This window comes from Apteryx rowi, unplaced genomic scaffold (genome assembly GCF_003343035.1).
Source record: "Apteryx rowi isolate R43461 unplaced genomic scaffold, aptRow1 scaffold_668, whole genome shotgun sequence".
Lineage (NCBI taxonomy): Eukaryota > Metazoa > Chordata > Aves > Apterygiformes > Apterygidae > Apteryx > Apteryx rowi.
Window position 1 is genome coordinate 377159 of NW_020450947.1, and position 16361 is coordinate 393519.

At 56.6% G+C, this 16361-nt stretch overlaps 2 protein-coding genes across 2 annotated transcripts; both read right to left on the reverse strand.

Moving 5' to 3' along the window:
- Positions 1 to 1914: 1914 nt before the first annotated feature.
- On the reverse strand, positions 1915 to 4593 carry CTRL (chymotrypsin like). The gene is made up of 7 exons (XM_026085422.1): positions 4542 to 4593; positions 4174 to 4277; positions 3866 to 3945; positions 3348 to 3429; positions 3051 to 3231; positions 2314 to 2447; positions 1915 to 2076 (listed from the first exon to the last, which is right to left on the reverse strand). The coding sequence occupies exons 1-7, from the start codon at positions 4591 to 4593 to the stop codon at positions 1915 to 1917; spliced, it is 795 nt and encodes a 264-aa protein (XP_025941207.1).
- A 1612-nt stretch (positions 4594 to 6205) lies between these two features.
- Positions 6206 to 15703, reverse strand: EXOC3L1 (exocyst complex component 3 like 1). The gene is made up of 13 exons (XM_026085423.1): positions 15661 to 15703; positions 14343 to 14503; positions 12849 to 13068; positions 11872 to 12532; positions 11569 to 11686; positions 11254 to 11379; positions 10874 to 10974; positions 10314 to 10424; positions 10022 to 10151; positions 8789 to 8911; positions 8165 to 8320; positions 7492 to 7616; positions 6206 to 6927 (listed from the first exon to the last, which is right to left on the reverse strand). Exons 1-13 carry the CDS (start codon positions 15701 to 15703, stop codon positions 6741 to 6743), a joined length of 2262 nt encoding a protein of 753 aa, XP_025941208.1. The 3' UTR covers positions 6206 to 6740.
- Between the last annotated feature and the right edge of the window lie 658 nt (positions 15704 to 16361).

The window sequence follows — 16361 nt, forward strand, 5'->3', positions numbered from 1 at the left end:
TGATGCTCTGCGTGCCTAGGAGTTTCTTCTGCCCATATGCCCCATCCTCACATCTCTGACATCTAAGTGTCTTTAGGAGCTAACCAAAGCCTAAAAAGAATATGCTTGTTTTGTGTGACAGGTTTTATTTCAGGCACCTCTGAAGCAAAGCACAGTCTCAATGTCATGGTGGACCATCGGAGTTGGAGTGTTGCTAGTGCAGGTGCTACTGCTTGCCTTAGGGGAGGTTTCCTTGACAGAGATCTGCAAGGAATTCAGCTTCAGTGCCCTTTCTTCCCTGCATCCCAGACCTTCTTTTCAAGGCAAATGAGTCCAAAACCTTCAGAGGTTTCTCACAAGCCCCGTTTCCCAGTTTTTAGTTTGCTCCAGTTGGTCTTGCACCCTGCAAAGCACACCCAGGAAACTGACCACTTGTGAACTGAATCTTATCAGCCCTGGGATATTTCTTATCTCAACCATATGTTCCAGACTATTTTTGTCTTTAGTCCCTGTTTCTAATCTATAACAGTCCCCACCCCAGCCCCTGTAGATACAACTGTGTGTGTAGGCTTGTGTTTTCTCTGGGACTGCAGGATTTGAGAGCGACTGCAGCATTTTGGGGGCTGTGATTTACACAGCAAAGGTTTTCTATCACACATCACTGGTGAGGAAAACAAACCCCACACCTCATGCTGGGACAGCGTGATCCTGGTCCCTTCAGTGATGTCCTCATTACCAGCTCTGTTCTGAGCTACCGAGAACCAGCTGTTACTCCATCGAACATGTACCTTGTTACTTCCATGTCACAAAAGACTTTTTCTTAAATCATGATGACACATAGTACTGAAGCAAACACCTTGGAAAAAGCCACATACACCTGCCCAGCTGACCTTGTCCAGCACCTGCCATTGTCTCAAGAACATGTTTGTGTGAAATGACCACTTTCTTTTGAAAATATGTTACCTGGCCTTGAATTTTGTTTTCATCCTCAAATTTTATTTTGGGAGGGCCTTAAATTTACTGCCCTGTCAGTTTGCTAATCTGCATATGCTAACCAGTGAGTCGTTCTCTGGCCACCCCCTTCTAACTTTCCGAAGAGCTAGAGCTGCCTCTGGCATTTCTCCCTTTCAGCTCCAAGTTCCTGGGCTGTTATACGTTACTGCTTTAAAATCTGGGCAAAGACCTTTAAAAATCCCATGTGCCCACCAGCACCCATCTGTCCTTTCACTTGATGCAAGTCCAGAAGAGCTTGCAGGTGCGATGCCTGGCAGGCTGCAGCTCTGCAGCCCCTTCCCGAGCCCTCCCAGCAAAAGTTTGCATGCTGGTGCCTGGATGTAGATCCATTTGCTTGAAGAGACCCTGAACAGTCTCTGAGCCATGACCAGCCCTGCTCCCCCCAAGCCTGTGCATTTTGTCCTGCCTTCTGTGCACCCTCTGCAGTCCTCTGACCTCTCTGAGCTCAACAGGTCTCAGCCAAGCACTGTGCTGCAGCTCTGGGAGATGCAGGGATTTGGGAGAGGAGCACCTGGGTGTGTTTCTTAGACACTTGGCCCTTTGCATAAAAAAAGGCTGGACAAAGAGGTAGTGATACAGTGGGCTGGTGGTGGAGGGCTGTGGCAGGGGCTCATTGGCACACAGTAACACTGCACAGGTGACCATCTTCTCGGCAGCATGGGGAGCTGCAGCTGGGTGTGAGCCCCAGGCTTCCCCCACGCCTCATGCACCTTGCCATGCCAGTCTGTGCTGCAGCAAGAGGAAAGGAGCCAGATGTAGTGCCTGACACAAGCAAACACTGACTCTTTATTACTCTGTGGAGTGGGGTGTCTGACTTCCAGCTCAGCTTCTTGCTGGCAGGCCCAGAGGCACCAGGAAGCTCCACTGAGCTCCCCTTGCCTGGGGGCAGAGCCCAGCAAAGGGATCTCTCCAGCACTGGCTCTATTCCAAAGTGACAACGTTGTTGATCCAGTTTCGGAACTGGCTCACACGGGTGTAGACTGCAGGAATACGGATGTTGCAGTTGCTGTTTCCCCAGGAGACGATGCCAGTCAAGGTCCAGACGTTCCCATTCTGGTATACGAGAGGGCCCCCAGAGTCACCCTACAGAGAGGAAACATCCTGCTTAGTGGTGCTTCTGCCCTGCCAGCTCCCGGCAGTACCAAGGTCCCAGCAGAGGCATGAGCACGTGCTCCACACTCGTCCCTGCTGCCCTGGATGCCCAGTCCCACCAGGTACTATAGCTTAATCTCAGGCTCCAGGAACACAAGACCCCATGGATTCTCTACCTTCACCCTCCCAGTGCAGATACTGTGATGCAGGGGCAGTTTGACTCCTTACGTGGCAGGAGGAGGCACCGACTCCCCCAGCGCAGAGCATGGAGGTGGTGATCCGGTTGCCCCAGTACTGCATGCATTGGCTCGAGGAGATCAAGGGCAGGGCTACCTGCTGCAGGCGCTGCGCCAAGCTATTGGCTGGGAAGAAAAAGCACTGTTAAATTGGCCTAGGAGAGCAGGTCATCATCAGGAGTGCTCAGGCACCTGGGCAAACTCACATTGGTGCTCCAACCCAAACATATGGGCACCACCATGCAAAGCATCTTCCCCTTCCATGCAAACCTACCCTGTCTTCTCTGTGCATGACCATCAATTTGTGAATGTGCAAGTAGGCCAGTGGAAGGGCACCCTCATGCCTATGCACAAACACCAGTGGGCGTGCATACACATCCACATCCTGCACATATACATGGCTGGACAAACATGTTCCTACATCCATGTCCGCACCAATGCACAGGTATGCACAACCAGACATGGTCACTCCACCACACAAACCCACCACCTCCCCAAATGACAGGTAGGCTTACCCCACCAGGTTTCCACAGGTAACTTTGCACCTGGATGGACCCTGGGGACATCCATGTGCGGCTGTGCATGCACTGTTTTCCCTGCACTGAAAGAGGAAGCTCACGAGGCGCAGAGGCTCTGGGCTGTGGCACTGGTGGACATGCCGTGCTCAGTGGCAGCACCAGGCTCCTCTGAGTGCCCTCCCCAAATCTGCTGTGCTTGCACCATACATACAGTTAGGGTTGGTGCGTCCCCAGCCGGTAGTGACGCACTGGAGGTTAGCAGGCAGAGCCACGTTAGCAGGGGGCAAGCAGACAGGGGACACACGGGGCCCCAGCTGGGCAGGTGAGGTGAGCTTCAGCAGGGTGATGTCATTGTTGAGGGTGGAGGCATCCCAGCCGGGGTATGTGATCGCCTGCCAAATGCTGTGGTGTCTCATCCCAGCCCTCTGAGAGCAGCTGCGCCATGGTGCGGAGCTGCAACCCACTCCCAGGACCAGGTGGGGGCTACGTCTGCATCAGCCTGGCTCACCTTGGCTACTGTCTTCACTTGAATGGCTTCTGCCCCGGAGAACTGGTCATATTCCCCGAGAACAACGACGTGGGCGTATGGGCTGTGAGAGGGAGGGAGTCACGGGGGGGGTGCTAAGGCAGCCAGCACCTGGTCCAAAGGTTCTCCAGCCCTGGGACTGCCAGCACAGGAGCAGACAGCGCTGCAGGTTCCTGAGGGCAGGCCACAGCTGAGCCCTGGTGCCTGCTGCAGCCCCTGACAGGGTATGGTGCATGGTGTCCCCAAGGGATGCCACCCCAGGGATGACTGGGGAGGGAGCTACAGGCTGCTCAGTTCCCTCGGTGCCAGGCATTGGGCTTTAGGGCTGTGCTGAGCACCGCTCTGCAATGCCAGCAAACCCTGGCCCTGCTGCCTGTCCCTTGACCAGTGTCCTCTGGCACTAGGCAGCCTTGCCTTGGGCTAGTGGGGCCTGCAGGTGCCTCCCCTGGGCCCACAGCAGCCAGAGGCCAGTGGGGGTGCAGCAGGGCATCATTCCTCACTTGAATTCGCAGTGGGCAGCTGTGATGACCCAGTTCTCGCTGATCAGGGAGCCGCCGCAGAAGTGGGATCCTGAGCGGGTCTGGGGAAGAGAGAGGGAGGAAGAGTCAGGGCTGGGCAGGCTGAGCCACACGGACCTGTGCCCAGAGCTGGCAATGGGCAGCAAATGTTGCGAGGCCCCCTTTGGGCACCCACTTGCCTCCCAACTCCACGGCTTGACTTGGCAGGCTGTGCTGCCACAGCATTCAGAGCACCCAGCACTGCACCTGCTCCATGCCCGCCATCTCTGGGGAGTGGGATGGTGACATACCTGCAGGGACACTTGCCAGGGCCAAGAGCCAGGCACCGCATTTTGCCCATTGATGATCTTCTCACTGTACTGCACCGAGGGGCTGATGGCGGGCACCCCGCAGCCTACAGATGAAGTGGAGGGACATGAAGGTGGCCAGGCCCAGCCTAGCGTTCATGCCAGGGGTTTGGCCGGGCTGGTGCAGATGGTTCTCCAAGTTGCCATCCCTGGGCTGCCCCAAGCTTGCCGCGCCCCAGGGACCTCCCAGCACCTCAGCGTGCTGGGCATGGGGGGGAGTGGAGGGACATGAGCTCTGCAGGCCATAGGGATGTTGTACCTGGCTGGCACAGCGAGGCTTCTCAATCTGTCTTACCATGGGCAGCACTTACCTGAGACAGTGCTGGCGAGGGCCAGGCAGATGACTGCCCACAGAAACACCATCTCGAGAGAACACTGAGGTGCCCCAGGGTCACGAGCTTTATAGCAGCCAGGAATTGTGTGGCCCCCTGCCAGGCAGGGCAAGGTCACTGCACTACCTTCTCACAGCTGTGGGCAGCAATGATGGGCCAAACCTGGCAACCAGCCTGCTCCAGTGCCAGTGGTCCTGGGAAAGTGCTGCGGCAAAGTGCCTGGCATGCACCCCCCCGCTTCAACCATTGCTGAAACATGTTATGTGAGTTCTCGCTGCAGGCTGCAGAGAGGCAGCCCACAGCAGCAACCTGACGGGGGGTGGGGTGGGGCAGGGGGGGCTGTTTGTGGGGGGCTGAGCTTTGTTTGAACACAGGTTGGGTTAGCAATGAAGTTGACAGTGCTGGAGGCACTGAGACAGGTAGGGTGCCCAGGTTGCCCCATCTCTAGGCCTGTATCAGATCTGCTTGGCACCTGAGCTGTTTCCTTGCATCACCACAAAAGTGCTTGCCTGGGTCAGTGTATGTCCCAGCTGGACTTTCCCAGGGCCCAGGGCCACCCCCTTGAACTATGTCCCCATCACAGATGAGCATGTCCCAGAACCCACTGGGACAGGTGGGGAGAGCAGCTCCCTTCCCAGGCAGCTGGAAGCCATGGCCAGCCTGAAGAGTTGGGCAAGGGCATGGAGAGCTGGGAAAGGGCATGGCCAGCCCCATGGGGGATGGCAGGCACCTTCCTGAGCAAGGGCTGACCCCCATCTCGGTGTTCCCTTGCTGCAGCCACCTCTTGATGCCCTTCTTGCTGGGAACAGTGCTCTGGGGAATGGTCCAGCTGTCTCCGTCCATCTCCCCCTGCCTCCAATACAGGTGCTGCAGTGGCTCCACCATCACCCATGTCCCTGGGTTATGCTCCCATGGGTGGCGCTGGGTGTGGGGAGCCATCCCTGGGGCAATGCTGAATGTGGGGATGGATTCCCACCCTTCGCATCGCCCACAGACCCCAATCCCTGCCCTGGCCCACTGAGAAACAGAGTCCAGATGCTGGTGAGTGATTGCAGAGTCCAGCCCTTTATTTCCAGCAGTGGCACAGTACATGGATAGCGAGGCCAATCCCACAGGGAGGAAGGAAGCACAGCAGAGCACAGAGGCCTGACAAGAGAGCCCAGTTCTCCTGCTGCCCCAGGTGCTATGAGGGCTGGGCACAAGGATGCAGTCCAGGCACAGTACAGGACAGGAGACAATGGCAGAGTAGGGCTGTAGAGCCCATCCTGAGGGAGCAGAACGCACAGACACTTTGCCCCTGACCTATGCATGGCAGCTGGGGCAGAGATGACCAAGGTGTGTATAGCAGTAGAGGACAGAGGGACAGTCAGAGGCTGGGGTGGTGCTGCCCATTGTTGAGGATGCTGGGATAGGAGGTTACTCAACAAACCAGGTGCAACTTGGTTAATGTTCTCCAAGACCCTGGAGAGTCTTGAACTCCAGTGCTCTCTTGGATGCTGGAGAGGGCAGGGGCCAGGAGTTGCCAGGAACTCAGACAGAACTGTCCCTTTGCACTGTCAAGGCTGGGGTTGGCAGCACTACCCAGGGTGGTGGGACACCACAGTGCCCCCTCCGCTCTGGGCTGAGCCAAGTAGTACAGAACAGAAGCAGCCCTCACATGGCTAAAACTCTCCTGCAAGCCTGGGTCTAGCAGGGCTCATCCTTGAGCCAGAATTATAGCAGAGTCAGAGACCAGGATACACTCTGCCTCAGATGGCTGGCTGGATACTCAGGGAAACCCCAAAATCTCTGCAGCCCCATGGTCACTGTTCACCCCACCTGCAGTCTCTGTTCCTTTCCTCTGCTGCTTACCTTTCTCCTGCAAGCAATAGGCTAGTCCTGACCAGACCCAAATTACTGCCTCAGCAGGCCAGCAAAAGACCTATAGGTTGATCTGCTCCCACTCCAGGTTTACTGGCACTGGTGCTTGGCAGAGGGGGGAGTAGTGGTGAAAGTAGGCTCAGTGAGGCAAGACCACAGGAGCAGAGCATGTGTTCAGGTTGTTGCCAACCCAGGCCCGGGTGGTGTGCATGGGGGATGCCACATGTCATCTCCATTCTGCTCCACACACAGCTTTATAGATGTCCCATTTGGTCCATACGTCTAGGGAGGCAGGGGAGCAGGCTGGGGTGCCCCACATCAGGCACACTTGCCCTTGCGAAGGCAAAGGGGCAGCTCTGGCGCAGGGACCAGGATCATGCTGAAGATGGGCTGGTAGCTCTCAGGCAGGGCCTGGGGGTGCTGCGCCATCATTTCCAACACCATGTGTCGCACCTCCTTAGAGACGTCACCCCGGAGATCCAGCAAGGTGGACACATGCTCATCGCTGGGCAGAGCAGGAGGTGAGCTGAAGTGCAGCCAGCCCATGGCATCATCCTTTGAGGCCCTGCATGCCATTTGCTGGGACCTCACAGCTCACCACCTGTAGTGCTGGTGCCCCCCATTGCAAACCTCCCATGACCCAGGGAAACAGAGCTGAGGCTAGGGTAGAGCTGGCACTTCAAACCAGCCAAACTGCAACATTTGTTTGAAAATAACCCTGCAAACCTTGTGATTCTTGGTTTTGACATTTCATAGGTTTGGTCTGATTATGACATTTCCAATTTGGTGTTTTGTGATTTCTCTCACATTTTTTTGTTTTGGCCACCAACTACAGTGAGGTGAAGGCCACAGCAGAACTGCTTTTTCCTTTACATTTTTTGCCCTTGGGACTTTGCAAGAATCCCTCAAATTTGGAACACAGAAAAAGGAAACCTGAGGGACAGGGGAAAAAAGCTCAGGTCTCTGCACACTTTACAGGGTAACCCCATGAGGTCCAGCCCAAGCCTGGCTCCCCTGAGCAGAGTCGTATCTGTTCCATCCCATGGGAGAGCAGAGCTGGGCTTCCTACCTGACGTCAGGGTACTTGGTGATGAAACCCAGCACCTCCAGGCTGAGCAGTGCCGGGTCCTTGAGGCAGATCAGCTCACGCAGGGCAAACACAGCCTCAAGGCTCTGCTGGCTCCTGTCCAGGCCCTGTGAGGGAAAGTGGGCTGTCTGGGAGGGGGCCACTATGGCAGATGGAGCAGAGATGCAGCCTGGCCCTTGAGACGCTCACCCAGGCCCAGATGGGGCCCCAGCCTGCAGCTTGCCCCCCCCTCCCTTGAAAGGATGCTTGTGGCTGGTGTCTCCTGGCTTAGCAGTGTGTCCCAGCAGTCTGGGCTGGTTTGGCTCCCAGCACAGTGCCCCAGCCTGATACGAGATGAGGCTGTGCAGCCTCAGCAACCTGTGCTGGGCAGGATGGACAGTCCTGCAGGTTCTTAATCCAGCCAGTTCCTCCCATCTTGGCCTCACACCCCTTTGCCCACCCTGGCTGTAACAGCCATGCCTTGCCTGTCAGTTGAGGTCCTCATTCTGTCTGCTGTGAGCTGGGCGGGGGGGGGGGATAGGAGGGTGATGGAGGCAAGCTATGAGCTGTTTGCTGAGCTGGGCACTGACCTCCCTAAGGGGCAGCCTCGTGGCCTGTGCCATGTCCCCTCTAGTGGCCCAACCCTGGCCCCCTGCCCCACTCAGACGCTTCTCACCAGGCCACAGAAGAGCTCCCGCAGCTGTGTGGCGTCTTGGAGCAAGCGGTCGCAGAGCTGGCTCCGTTCCTCCTCACTTTTGCACACCATCTTCTTCTGCATGAGTGCCCGCAGGTATTGGCTTGTCACCAGGCGCTCGCTCTCCATCAGCAGGAGCTGGACACCAGGGCAGGGGAGAGCCATTTGCTGTAGGCACCCTGGGCACTGGCCTGGGAGCCAGGCATGGATTGCTTGGGAAAAGGCAGAGGGGAAGAAGCCGAACACGATGCAAAGCGGTGGGGACAGCCTACTGGGAAGCTCCCTTGCCCTGGTCAGAGGGGCATAGAGGCCAGCTGAGCTTGGGGAGAACCCTGAGTATCTCTATGTGATGGTGCCCTCTGGGCCACTCCAGAGGAGACAGACTCTTCAGCACATCCTGCAGTGACTGTGATCTGGAAACTCTTCTGCAAAATCAAACTGCTCCTCAAGCAGGATGCAGCCCTGAACCTCCATTCCCCTCCCAGCACCCTGCTGTCTCTGGGCTGCATCCTGGATCCCAGCATGGCACCCAGCTGCCCCACATCCTCGCCTACAGATGAGCAGCTGCTTGGAGGATGCATGAGGGATGCCCTGCAGCAACCATACCATGAAGATGGGTTTCCTGACGCGGGAGAAGTCTTTTGCATACTTGTCTATCACTTCGCACATGCTGCTGACCAGCTGGGACCCAGAGAGCCACTTGCGGGAAGGCAGCTGCATGCACAGGGGCTGAAAGAAGCACAAGCACAGTGTAAGGTGCCCTGCATTGCACTGCCCTTGCAATAGTTCCCAGTCAAGGGGCAGCACAACATCCCATAGCACCCGCCCTGATGCTACCTTGCAGCCCGTCTGCTTTGCCTTGCAAAACCCCCAAGCCCGTTGCTACAAGAGGGTCCTGCCAGCCAAAAGTCAACATCAAAATGTAGGAGTGGTCTAGATTAGGAAAAGTATGGAAATACACTGGGGGCTGCCCCTCTCAGGCCACCTTGACACCTGATGATCAGCATTTTGGGGGTTCATCTGGGTCTTGAGCTTCGTTGTCACTGCTGGTCACCTCCCTGTGGGTAGCACCTGAGGCCTGGTGCAGTGAGCTGCTCCTTGCACATGTTTTTGGCCTGCCCTGGTGGGATTTTATTTTTAATTTCCACTTATTTCCACTTTCCATGTGTAGACATAAAATACGGTTTTGGCTGAGGACTTTGACCTCCTCCTCCCCTGCTGTCCTTTCAGGCTGCATTTGCCTTTTCTGTGCCTGGATGTACACAGCTCTGCTGGGGCCATGGCAGTCTCCATGTTGCCTGTGAGTATTTAATCTTTTAGCTGCCCCTTTGTTTTCATAGCATGCACCTTCCAGCACTAAATAGCACTGCCTTATTTTTTCCAGATTTTATCCAGCCTCCAGGGATGCTAAATTTGACTACGCTGGCAGGAAATGATTCAGGCAGTTGCATGTTGGCCCATATCCTCCGCGCAGCCATTGCCTCTCTCCTGTTTAGTTTTTCTGGACAACCACAAAAACAGGAGTGAGGAAGCTCAGGTGGGTTCTGGCTCCCAGTCTCTGTCAGTTACTGGTTTTGGGGCCATTCACTGTATGCCCTAGTGATAGAGCACTGCGCTGGCTGGCAGCAAACACTACGTGAGCCCAGGGCCCAGGGAGCCAGGCCAGCAGAGACATGTGCAGGGTGATAGCAGGCCAGATGTAGCCTGATGAGACAGGGAATGTGGTAGGTATCGTGGGCAGGAACAGGTCCATGTCTGGGGGTGCTGCAATGGTGCTGCTCTTGCTGGGGACAGGGCTGTCTCAGTCCTGCCAGCCTCTGGAGTTGCAGACACACGTACCTGCAGGTCCAGGAGCAGCTCCTCCAGCAGCAGCTGGCAGGCTTTCCTCTGCATCCTGTCTAGAGCGGCCCGGAGTGACACAGGGACTTCACTGTGGGCAGTATCAGGGTGCAGAGAGGGGACAGAGGAGCTAGGAGAGAGAGAAGAGGGGGAGAGGCAGCCTGGGAAGCACAGTGGGGACACTGGCCCTGCAGGAAGCTTGGCAGGGGGCTGGGGAGGATATAGCCTCCTTGTGGGTAGTAGGGTTGTTCTGGGAGGCAGCCACAGGGTGGTTGGAAGTGGTGCATGTTACCTGAGAGCCAGGTTGTTGTTGAGCACAGCGAGGAGGTAGGGGACGTAGTACTTGGGTATGGTACGGTCCTTCTGGTGCTCCTTCCCACATTGCACTAGGGCTTCCCGCAGACTGCAACACAGCGAGCAAACCATGACGGGCAGAGCCCCAGACATTTACCCACAAGTGCCTGGACCCAGGATGCCTCTGCAGCTCTTGGAGGCACATGGGCTTCTTGCAACCCTCCCAGCTTTTATGGCTCTTCCCAGGCCCTGCTGCAGGCTGGAGAGAGACAAGGCATTGGGAAGGGCAGGACAGGGGAACCCATTTTGGACCCCTTGGGAGAGCAGGCCTCAGTGCTACCAGAGAGGTTCTTGGAACAGCAGATCCCCAGAAGCTAATGGTCCCTGGAAGCTGAGACAATTGCCCATGAGGCCCTGGCAGATTGACTGTTAGAGCCCACTGTGACCTGGATCAGCACTGGGCACCGCATGGCAGATCTCTGCCATCAGCCTGTGGTGGCAGGCTGTGGAGGCCTGGGGGCTGTGAGAATGGCCAGGGCCATGAGGGGCTCCACTGACCGGCCCAGAAATGCCTCAAGCTCCTCCATAGCCATGCTGTAGACCTTCTGCTGCAGAGAGCCTGTGATCAGGGAGGCCACACGGATATTCTCGTTCAGCATCTGCAGAGGGAGAGGAGGGCAGGGTGGGGATCAATGAGAGGCTACGAGCCATGGCCCCCTTTTTGGGGGGCTCTCAGCATGGCCCTGCCCCACCTGCACCTTGGGGAGCATTGCACATCCATCCCTTTCTTGGTGGCAGCTCGGGCTGGGGGAGAAGAGAGCCTGACTACTTCTTGGAGCCACAAAGAGCACAATGTGGCCCTGAACAAGCCCCAGCACCAGGTGGATGCAGTGAGGGCACAAGATGCCTGGTGCCAGCCTGCAGTGCCAGGGACCCACCTGCATGACAATGACAGGCAGGGCTGACTGGAAGAAGCCCTGGTGATCCGTCTCAGGTTCTTCCTCCCTGAACCATTCCTTGAACTCCACCTCCAAGGTTCTCTGCATCCACTCAAGCACGCTGGCCTGTGGGACAGAAACCCACCATGGCCAGCCCAGGGAGTCCCTTCAGACCCAACGCATAGCATAGCACCATGTCACAGGCCTCATGGGGCTTGTCCCACAGCTCAGAGGCTCATGCTGCTGTTGGAGCTGGCACAGTAGCCATGGTTGTGTCTCCCCCTGTCCATTGTACACGTTACTCTGCTCACTTACCTTGACTTTCACCACATATTTCCTCTCTGTCTGATCCACAAGGTCAGGAGAGATCAAGGGGCCCAGAGCTGAAACATCTACTTCTGGGAGAAGGCCAGGGTGACTCATCATCTCTGGGCTGGAAGGCAGAAGTGGGACAGGGCTGGAAAGACCTGTGGTTTAGAGCAGTTCCTCCCTCTCCCTCTACCCTCCTGGTGTTCCTCCCCAGGCACCCAGAGCCGCTCTTCTGGCCTGCCTACATGTCAGTGACACAACCCAGCTCCACTCACCTCCCCTGCTCACAGAGCCAGGGTTGGCACTGACCTGTGGTATACATGGAGCACCCACTCAAGGAGGAGAAAAAGTGCCTGTTTGTCCAGGTCCTCTTGGAGGATGTCCTGGAGATGGCTTGTGAGGGCCTGGTGGTACATGGCAGTGCAGATGCTGAGGATGTTGTAGTGAGCTGGAACACACTGCACCATCAGGTCCTTCACCACATGCAGCTCAGCCACGACATCCCTCTGCAGTGCTGCCAGGTGTCTGGACAGCCCTGGGCCTGTGGTGTCCATGCAGGCAGTGTGGAAATGGGATCCTGTGATGGTCTCCTGGAGGATATGGTAAAACTTCTGCCTCCATCCCTTAGGACGGCCAGGGGGCAGGAAGGTGGCATCCAGGAGCAGAGCGTCATCTATTTTCTCCTCCCGCTCGATGATCCTTACAGCAGAGACGAAGAGGACTGGGTCCTCCTGCACCAGCTGAAGGCTGCGACCCACGATGCCCCACAGCTGCTTGGCCAGGCTCTCGTTGAGCTCTTGCAGGCCACTGAAGTAGGACAGCACAGTGGCCTGGGCACTGGAGAGCCCACGGAGGTGCAGCTGGAAGAGGATGTCATCCCGGAGGTGCTCCAACATCATGAGCTCAGCATGGGCCTCCAGGAGGTGCTGCTCATGGAGCAGCTGCAGGGTGTGGGAAAAAACCTCATGGACTGTGGGAGAGGGAGGAGAAATTACAGGATTGAGCACTGGGGATGAAGGGGATTGGCACTGGGGCTGTGGGCCTGGGTTAGCACGGAGATTCCAGGGGGAAAGGTCTGAGACCTGGGGCTCTGCGAAAACTGTGCTGGGACAGCACAGTGGGGAGGCAGTGGCATCTCCATCCTGAGACTTTCCAAACCCAACTGGATGAGGCCTGCACAACCTGCTCTAACTTTGCCACCAGCCCTGCATGAAGCCCAGAGTTGCGCTGGAGCACTCCCAAGTGCCTTCCAGCCAAAATCCCCATGGACTGGGCCAACACCTTACCCGAGAATAGCTGGGGCAGCACCTTGACCACTGAGGCTAGTTGCACATGTTCTGCCATCAGCGCCCGCATCTGCTGTAAGACCTGGAAGTGGTCAGCACTGTCGAGGAGGGCCCACCGTGCAGCTCCCAGGTCTTGGCACACGTTCTGCACCTCCTCGGCTGCTGACCGAAGCTGCTCCAGCCCTGCACTCACCCCCTCCAGGTAGGACTGGACAGTCGACTGGGGAGCAAAAGAGGATGAAGGGGCAGTGGGGAAGCTCTCAAAGGATGGAGGACTTGCACACCCTTTGTTCCAGTCCTGCCAGGCCTCTGCAGCACATGGTCTCCCACTCCCACAGAGTTGCATCTACCTCTCTCATCATGCCATCACATCTCCCACAACATCCCCATCCCACAGCTCCTGCTCCCCTCATATACACCCAGCCCCAAGAAACCTGCTCCAGCAACAGGAATGGCCCATTTCACCTTCCCACTTTGTAAACTAAGTCAGTAAATCACAGAGCAGGGTTGGGGCACAGTGGCTGCTGTGCATGAGGGGGATCACTTTGGGTTTACCAAGACAGTGAGGTAAGCAGTAACCAGACATCTGCTTTCAGCTTTAAAATAATACTTTGCTTCTGCAAAATATTTGCAGGCCACAGGCCCCCATGGTGTCCCCCAGACAGACTAATGGTGTGAAACACCTCAGTGGCCATACAAATGCTCCTCCAAAATGCATTTCCATCTTTTCGGCCCTATAGTGGTACTGGTATGTCTCTATGCCCTCTCTGCTCATTTAACCCCTGGCTCCTGATGTGAAGAAGCTTTTTTACCCAGCATTGACAGAAACAAGTTGTTTTCTCTGAGGCCACATTATTTAAAATGAGTCCCCTCCTGGACAATTTCCCCACATTTGGGGCAGGATAAAGCATCTCCAAAATCAGGATAGCCAGGACAAGGTTCAGGGTGCTCAGACCACTCAGGTCCTGAGGTCAGTCTTTCTTCAGGTCATGTAAAAAGGAATCATAGAGTCACCCTGACCATACATATGTGCACAGGGACCAGTTAAATCCCTTATTTCTGTGTGTAGAAATACTGTTTCTCCTGCAGGGATTTGCAGGCAGGGATGGGGCAAGCTGGAGCTCTTCACCGCCTCCCAGCCATGGAGAAGGGGAGCCCTTGGTGCTGGGATAGAGCAGCAATGGGGAGCACTGGCTCCTCCACATGGGATGCATCGAATACCCTTGGTATTTTGCTTTTAATTATGGACAGAAACACAGGAATCCTACTTTAACACTTCAGCCAACACCTGGGGTTAGGGCAGAGGGGTTTCTACCACATCTTTTCCCCCAAACAATTGCATTTCTCCCACCAACAGCCAGTGCAAGGACAAGATTTTTCCAGAAGTGGAAAAAAAGTGATTTGATGCAGAAGACCAGACCCTGGCTGGGATCCCTGCAAGGGGAGAGGGTCAAGCTGTGGATGTTCTTCAGGTGGGATGTGGCAAACACCCACCTTCAGCCGGGACTGGATGGAGCTGTTCCTCTGTGTTTCTCGGCTCCGGTACTGCCCAAGTGCCTCCAGTTTCTCGGGGCGGTAAAACACCCCTGAAGCCCATTTCAGAGCAGCTCCTCTCGCTAACTTCTCAGCCTTCTCCGCTTCTGGCCACTCCTCATCTAGGGGTGAAGCCAGGGGTTAATGAGTGAAATGTGCCTCTCCTTGTGGGGCAGGAAGGGCTCCCAAGGCCAGAGGCAGGAAGCCAGCCACAAGCGGATGTTCTAGCACACACAGATGTGGGAAGCCGGACAGCATGGCAGCAAGCAGGCCCTTCTGGGAGGGTCCTGAAAGGGGTCCCAGTGTCACAGGTTGGGGCCGACGCAGCAGTCATGGCAGAGGACTACCCCAAGGAGCTGCCAACTGCCCTGCCAGCTCAGGCTGTCACCCAGGATGAGAGTGCGTCCCCTTGTCGGGTGGGGGCAGGATCTCACACCACCTGGGAGGTGTTGGCAGAACTGAGTCCTCAGCAATGAGTCAGCAGGAAGAATGGAGGGGCGACAGCTTGCACTGTCTCTCTACATGAAGAAGTCCCCAGAGGGGTTGATTTGGAGGGGCTTGGAGCCACCTTTGCCTGGGCAGCTGCACTGCTGCAGAGCCAGGCTGAGGTGAGGCCAGGAGGCTCCTGGACTTGTGGGTCTCCCAAAGGCACTGGCTGCAGCTGTGTGGGGCCATTGTGTCCTGCCTTGGCCCCAGCACAGGGTATGAAGCCATGCCAATAGTCATCTTTCCAGCACTGGGGGCTGAGAGCTGGCACAGTTATCACATGCTCCCCCCCATCCCCAGCACCTGGATTTATTGTTTTCCCCCTTCTGCAGAAGCTCTCCCAGCTCGGGACTCTCCATAGCCCCACAAGAATATCACCCCATCTGGAGCCAGGGTCCCACACTGCTGATGAGCCTGTCTGCACTGGTGTCGTGGACTTCGGGGAAAACCAACGGGTTTGGGGAAGAGCTGTGCGGTGAGTAGCACTGTCCCCAGTAAGTGCTAAAAAGGTGGGCAGCTCACCAGGAAGGAGGGGAGATCACCCTGCAGAGCAAGGGATGATCCCAGCCTGCTGCAGTTAGCACTGTCAGGAAGCAGGGCTGGGCTTCCACCCACCCAAGGGCAGAAGGCATTGGCCCTGGCATGGGGAAAAGGTCCATCAGATGGTCAGGCAGAGGCTGGGGGAGCACGGGCATCACTGAGAGCCCCTAACCCTGGAGATACACTGCCAGTGGTTGCATCCCTCCCCTGCCCAGGATGCCAGCTCCCCGGGGGGCTGCGCCATCCCCATTACCTTTGGGGTTCACGGTGTGCTCATCCTCTGCAGACATGCCCATCGTCTCAATGCTGCGTGCGAGCTCCAGGGCGCAGGGCTGGGCTGTGCGGAGGAAGCCGGCAGCCGTTTCCTCAGCGAGTGCATGCATGCTCCTCAGGGGCTCATTGTGTTCCCGCAGACACACTCAGGATGTCAGGAACGGGGCGGGGGAGTGGGGGAAGGCACCACAGTCACTGCAGGTCTCAGGCTTTGCAAACAGAAATCATGTCCTGCGTGCCCTCCCCAGCCCACTCCCCCCCCCCCCCGCCCTTGTCTGGTTCATCTTGGGCATGCAGCCAACACAGACCCAGCGCCTGCCTTGTGGGGTGGCCTCACTCACAGGTGGATGTTGCAGTGCAGGGCTGCAAAGCAGCTCATGTGGCTCAAGGAGAGTGGTGAGGTGCCCCTAATTGTTATCCGCTGCCTGGGGGGTGCGCCTGCCTGGGCAGTGTGAGCAGGGACCATGTTTTCATTGCACTTTCTGTATCTGTAGCAGGAGCCCACCAGAAGTCAGTATGGTCAGGAAAAGGTCTCTATGTAACAGCTGCGCCCCAAAATGAGAGCACAAGGAAGCTGGATGGACTGTTCCCATCTGTGGTTGCTGCGGAGGGACTTGGAGAAGTCCCCATGCCACAAAACACCTTTGCAGGGCTCCGGTGGAGGATTCACCTCCAAAGCAA

Bases quoted from the DNA above. Each gene is read 5' to 3' on its own strand.
- CTRL (XM_026085422.1), bottom strand. From the start codon at position 4,593: ATGGTGTTTCTGTGGGCAGTCATCTGCCTGGCCCTCGCCAGCACTGTC. The intron at 4,278-4,541 runs GTAAGTGCTGCC...CTTCATCTGTAG, and splicing joins CCTCGCCAGCACTGTCTCAG to GCTGCGGGGTGCCCGCCATC. The intron at 2,448-3,050 runs GTATGTATGGTG...TTTTCTTCCCAG, and splicing joins GGGACGCACCAACCCTAACT to CCAATAGCTTGGCGCAGCGC.
- EXOC3L1 (XM_026085423.1), bottom strand. From the start codon at position 15,703: ATGGGCATGTCTGCAGAGGATGAGCACACCGTGAACCCCAAAG. The intron at 8,321-8,788 runs GTATGGTTGCTG...CCTGGTGTCCAG, and splicing joins TCAGGAAACCCATCTTCATG to CTCCTGCTGATGGAGAGCGA. The intron at 6,928-7,491 runs GTAGGAAGCCCA...TGCTCTGCCCAG, and splicing joins ACCAAGTACCCTGACGTCAG to CGATGAGCATGTGTCCACCT.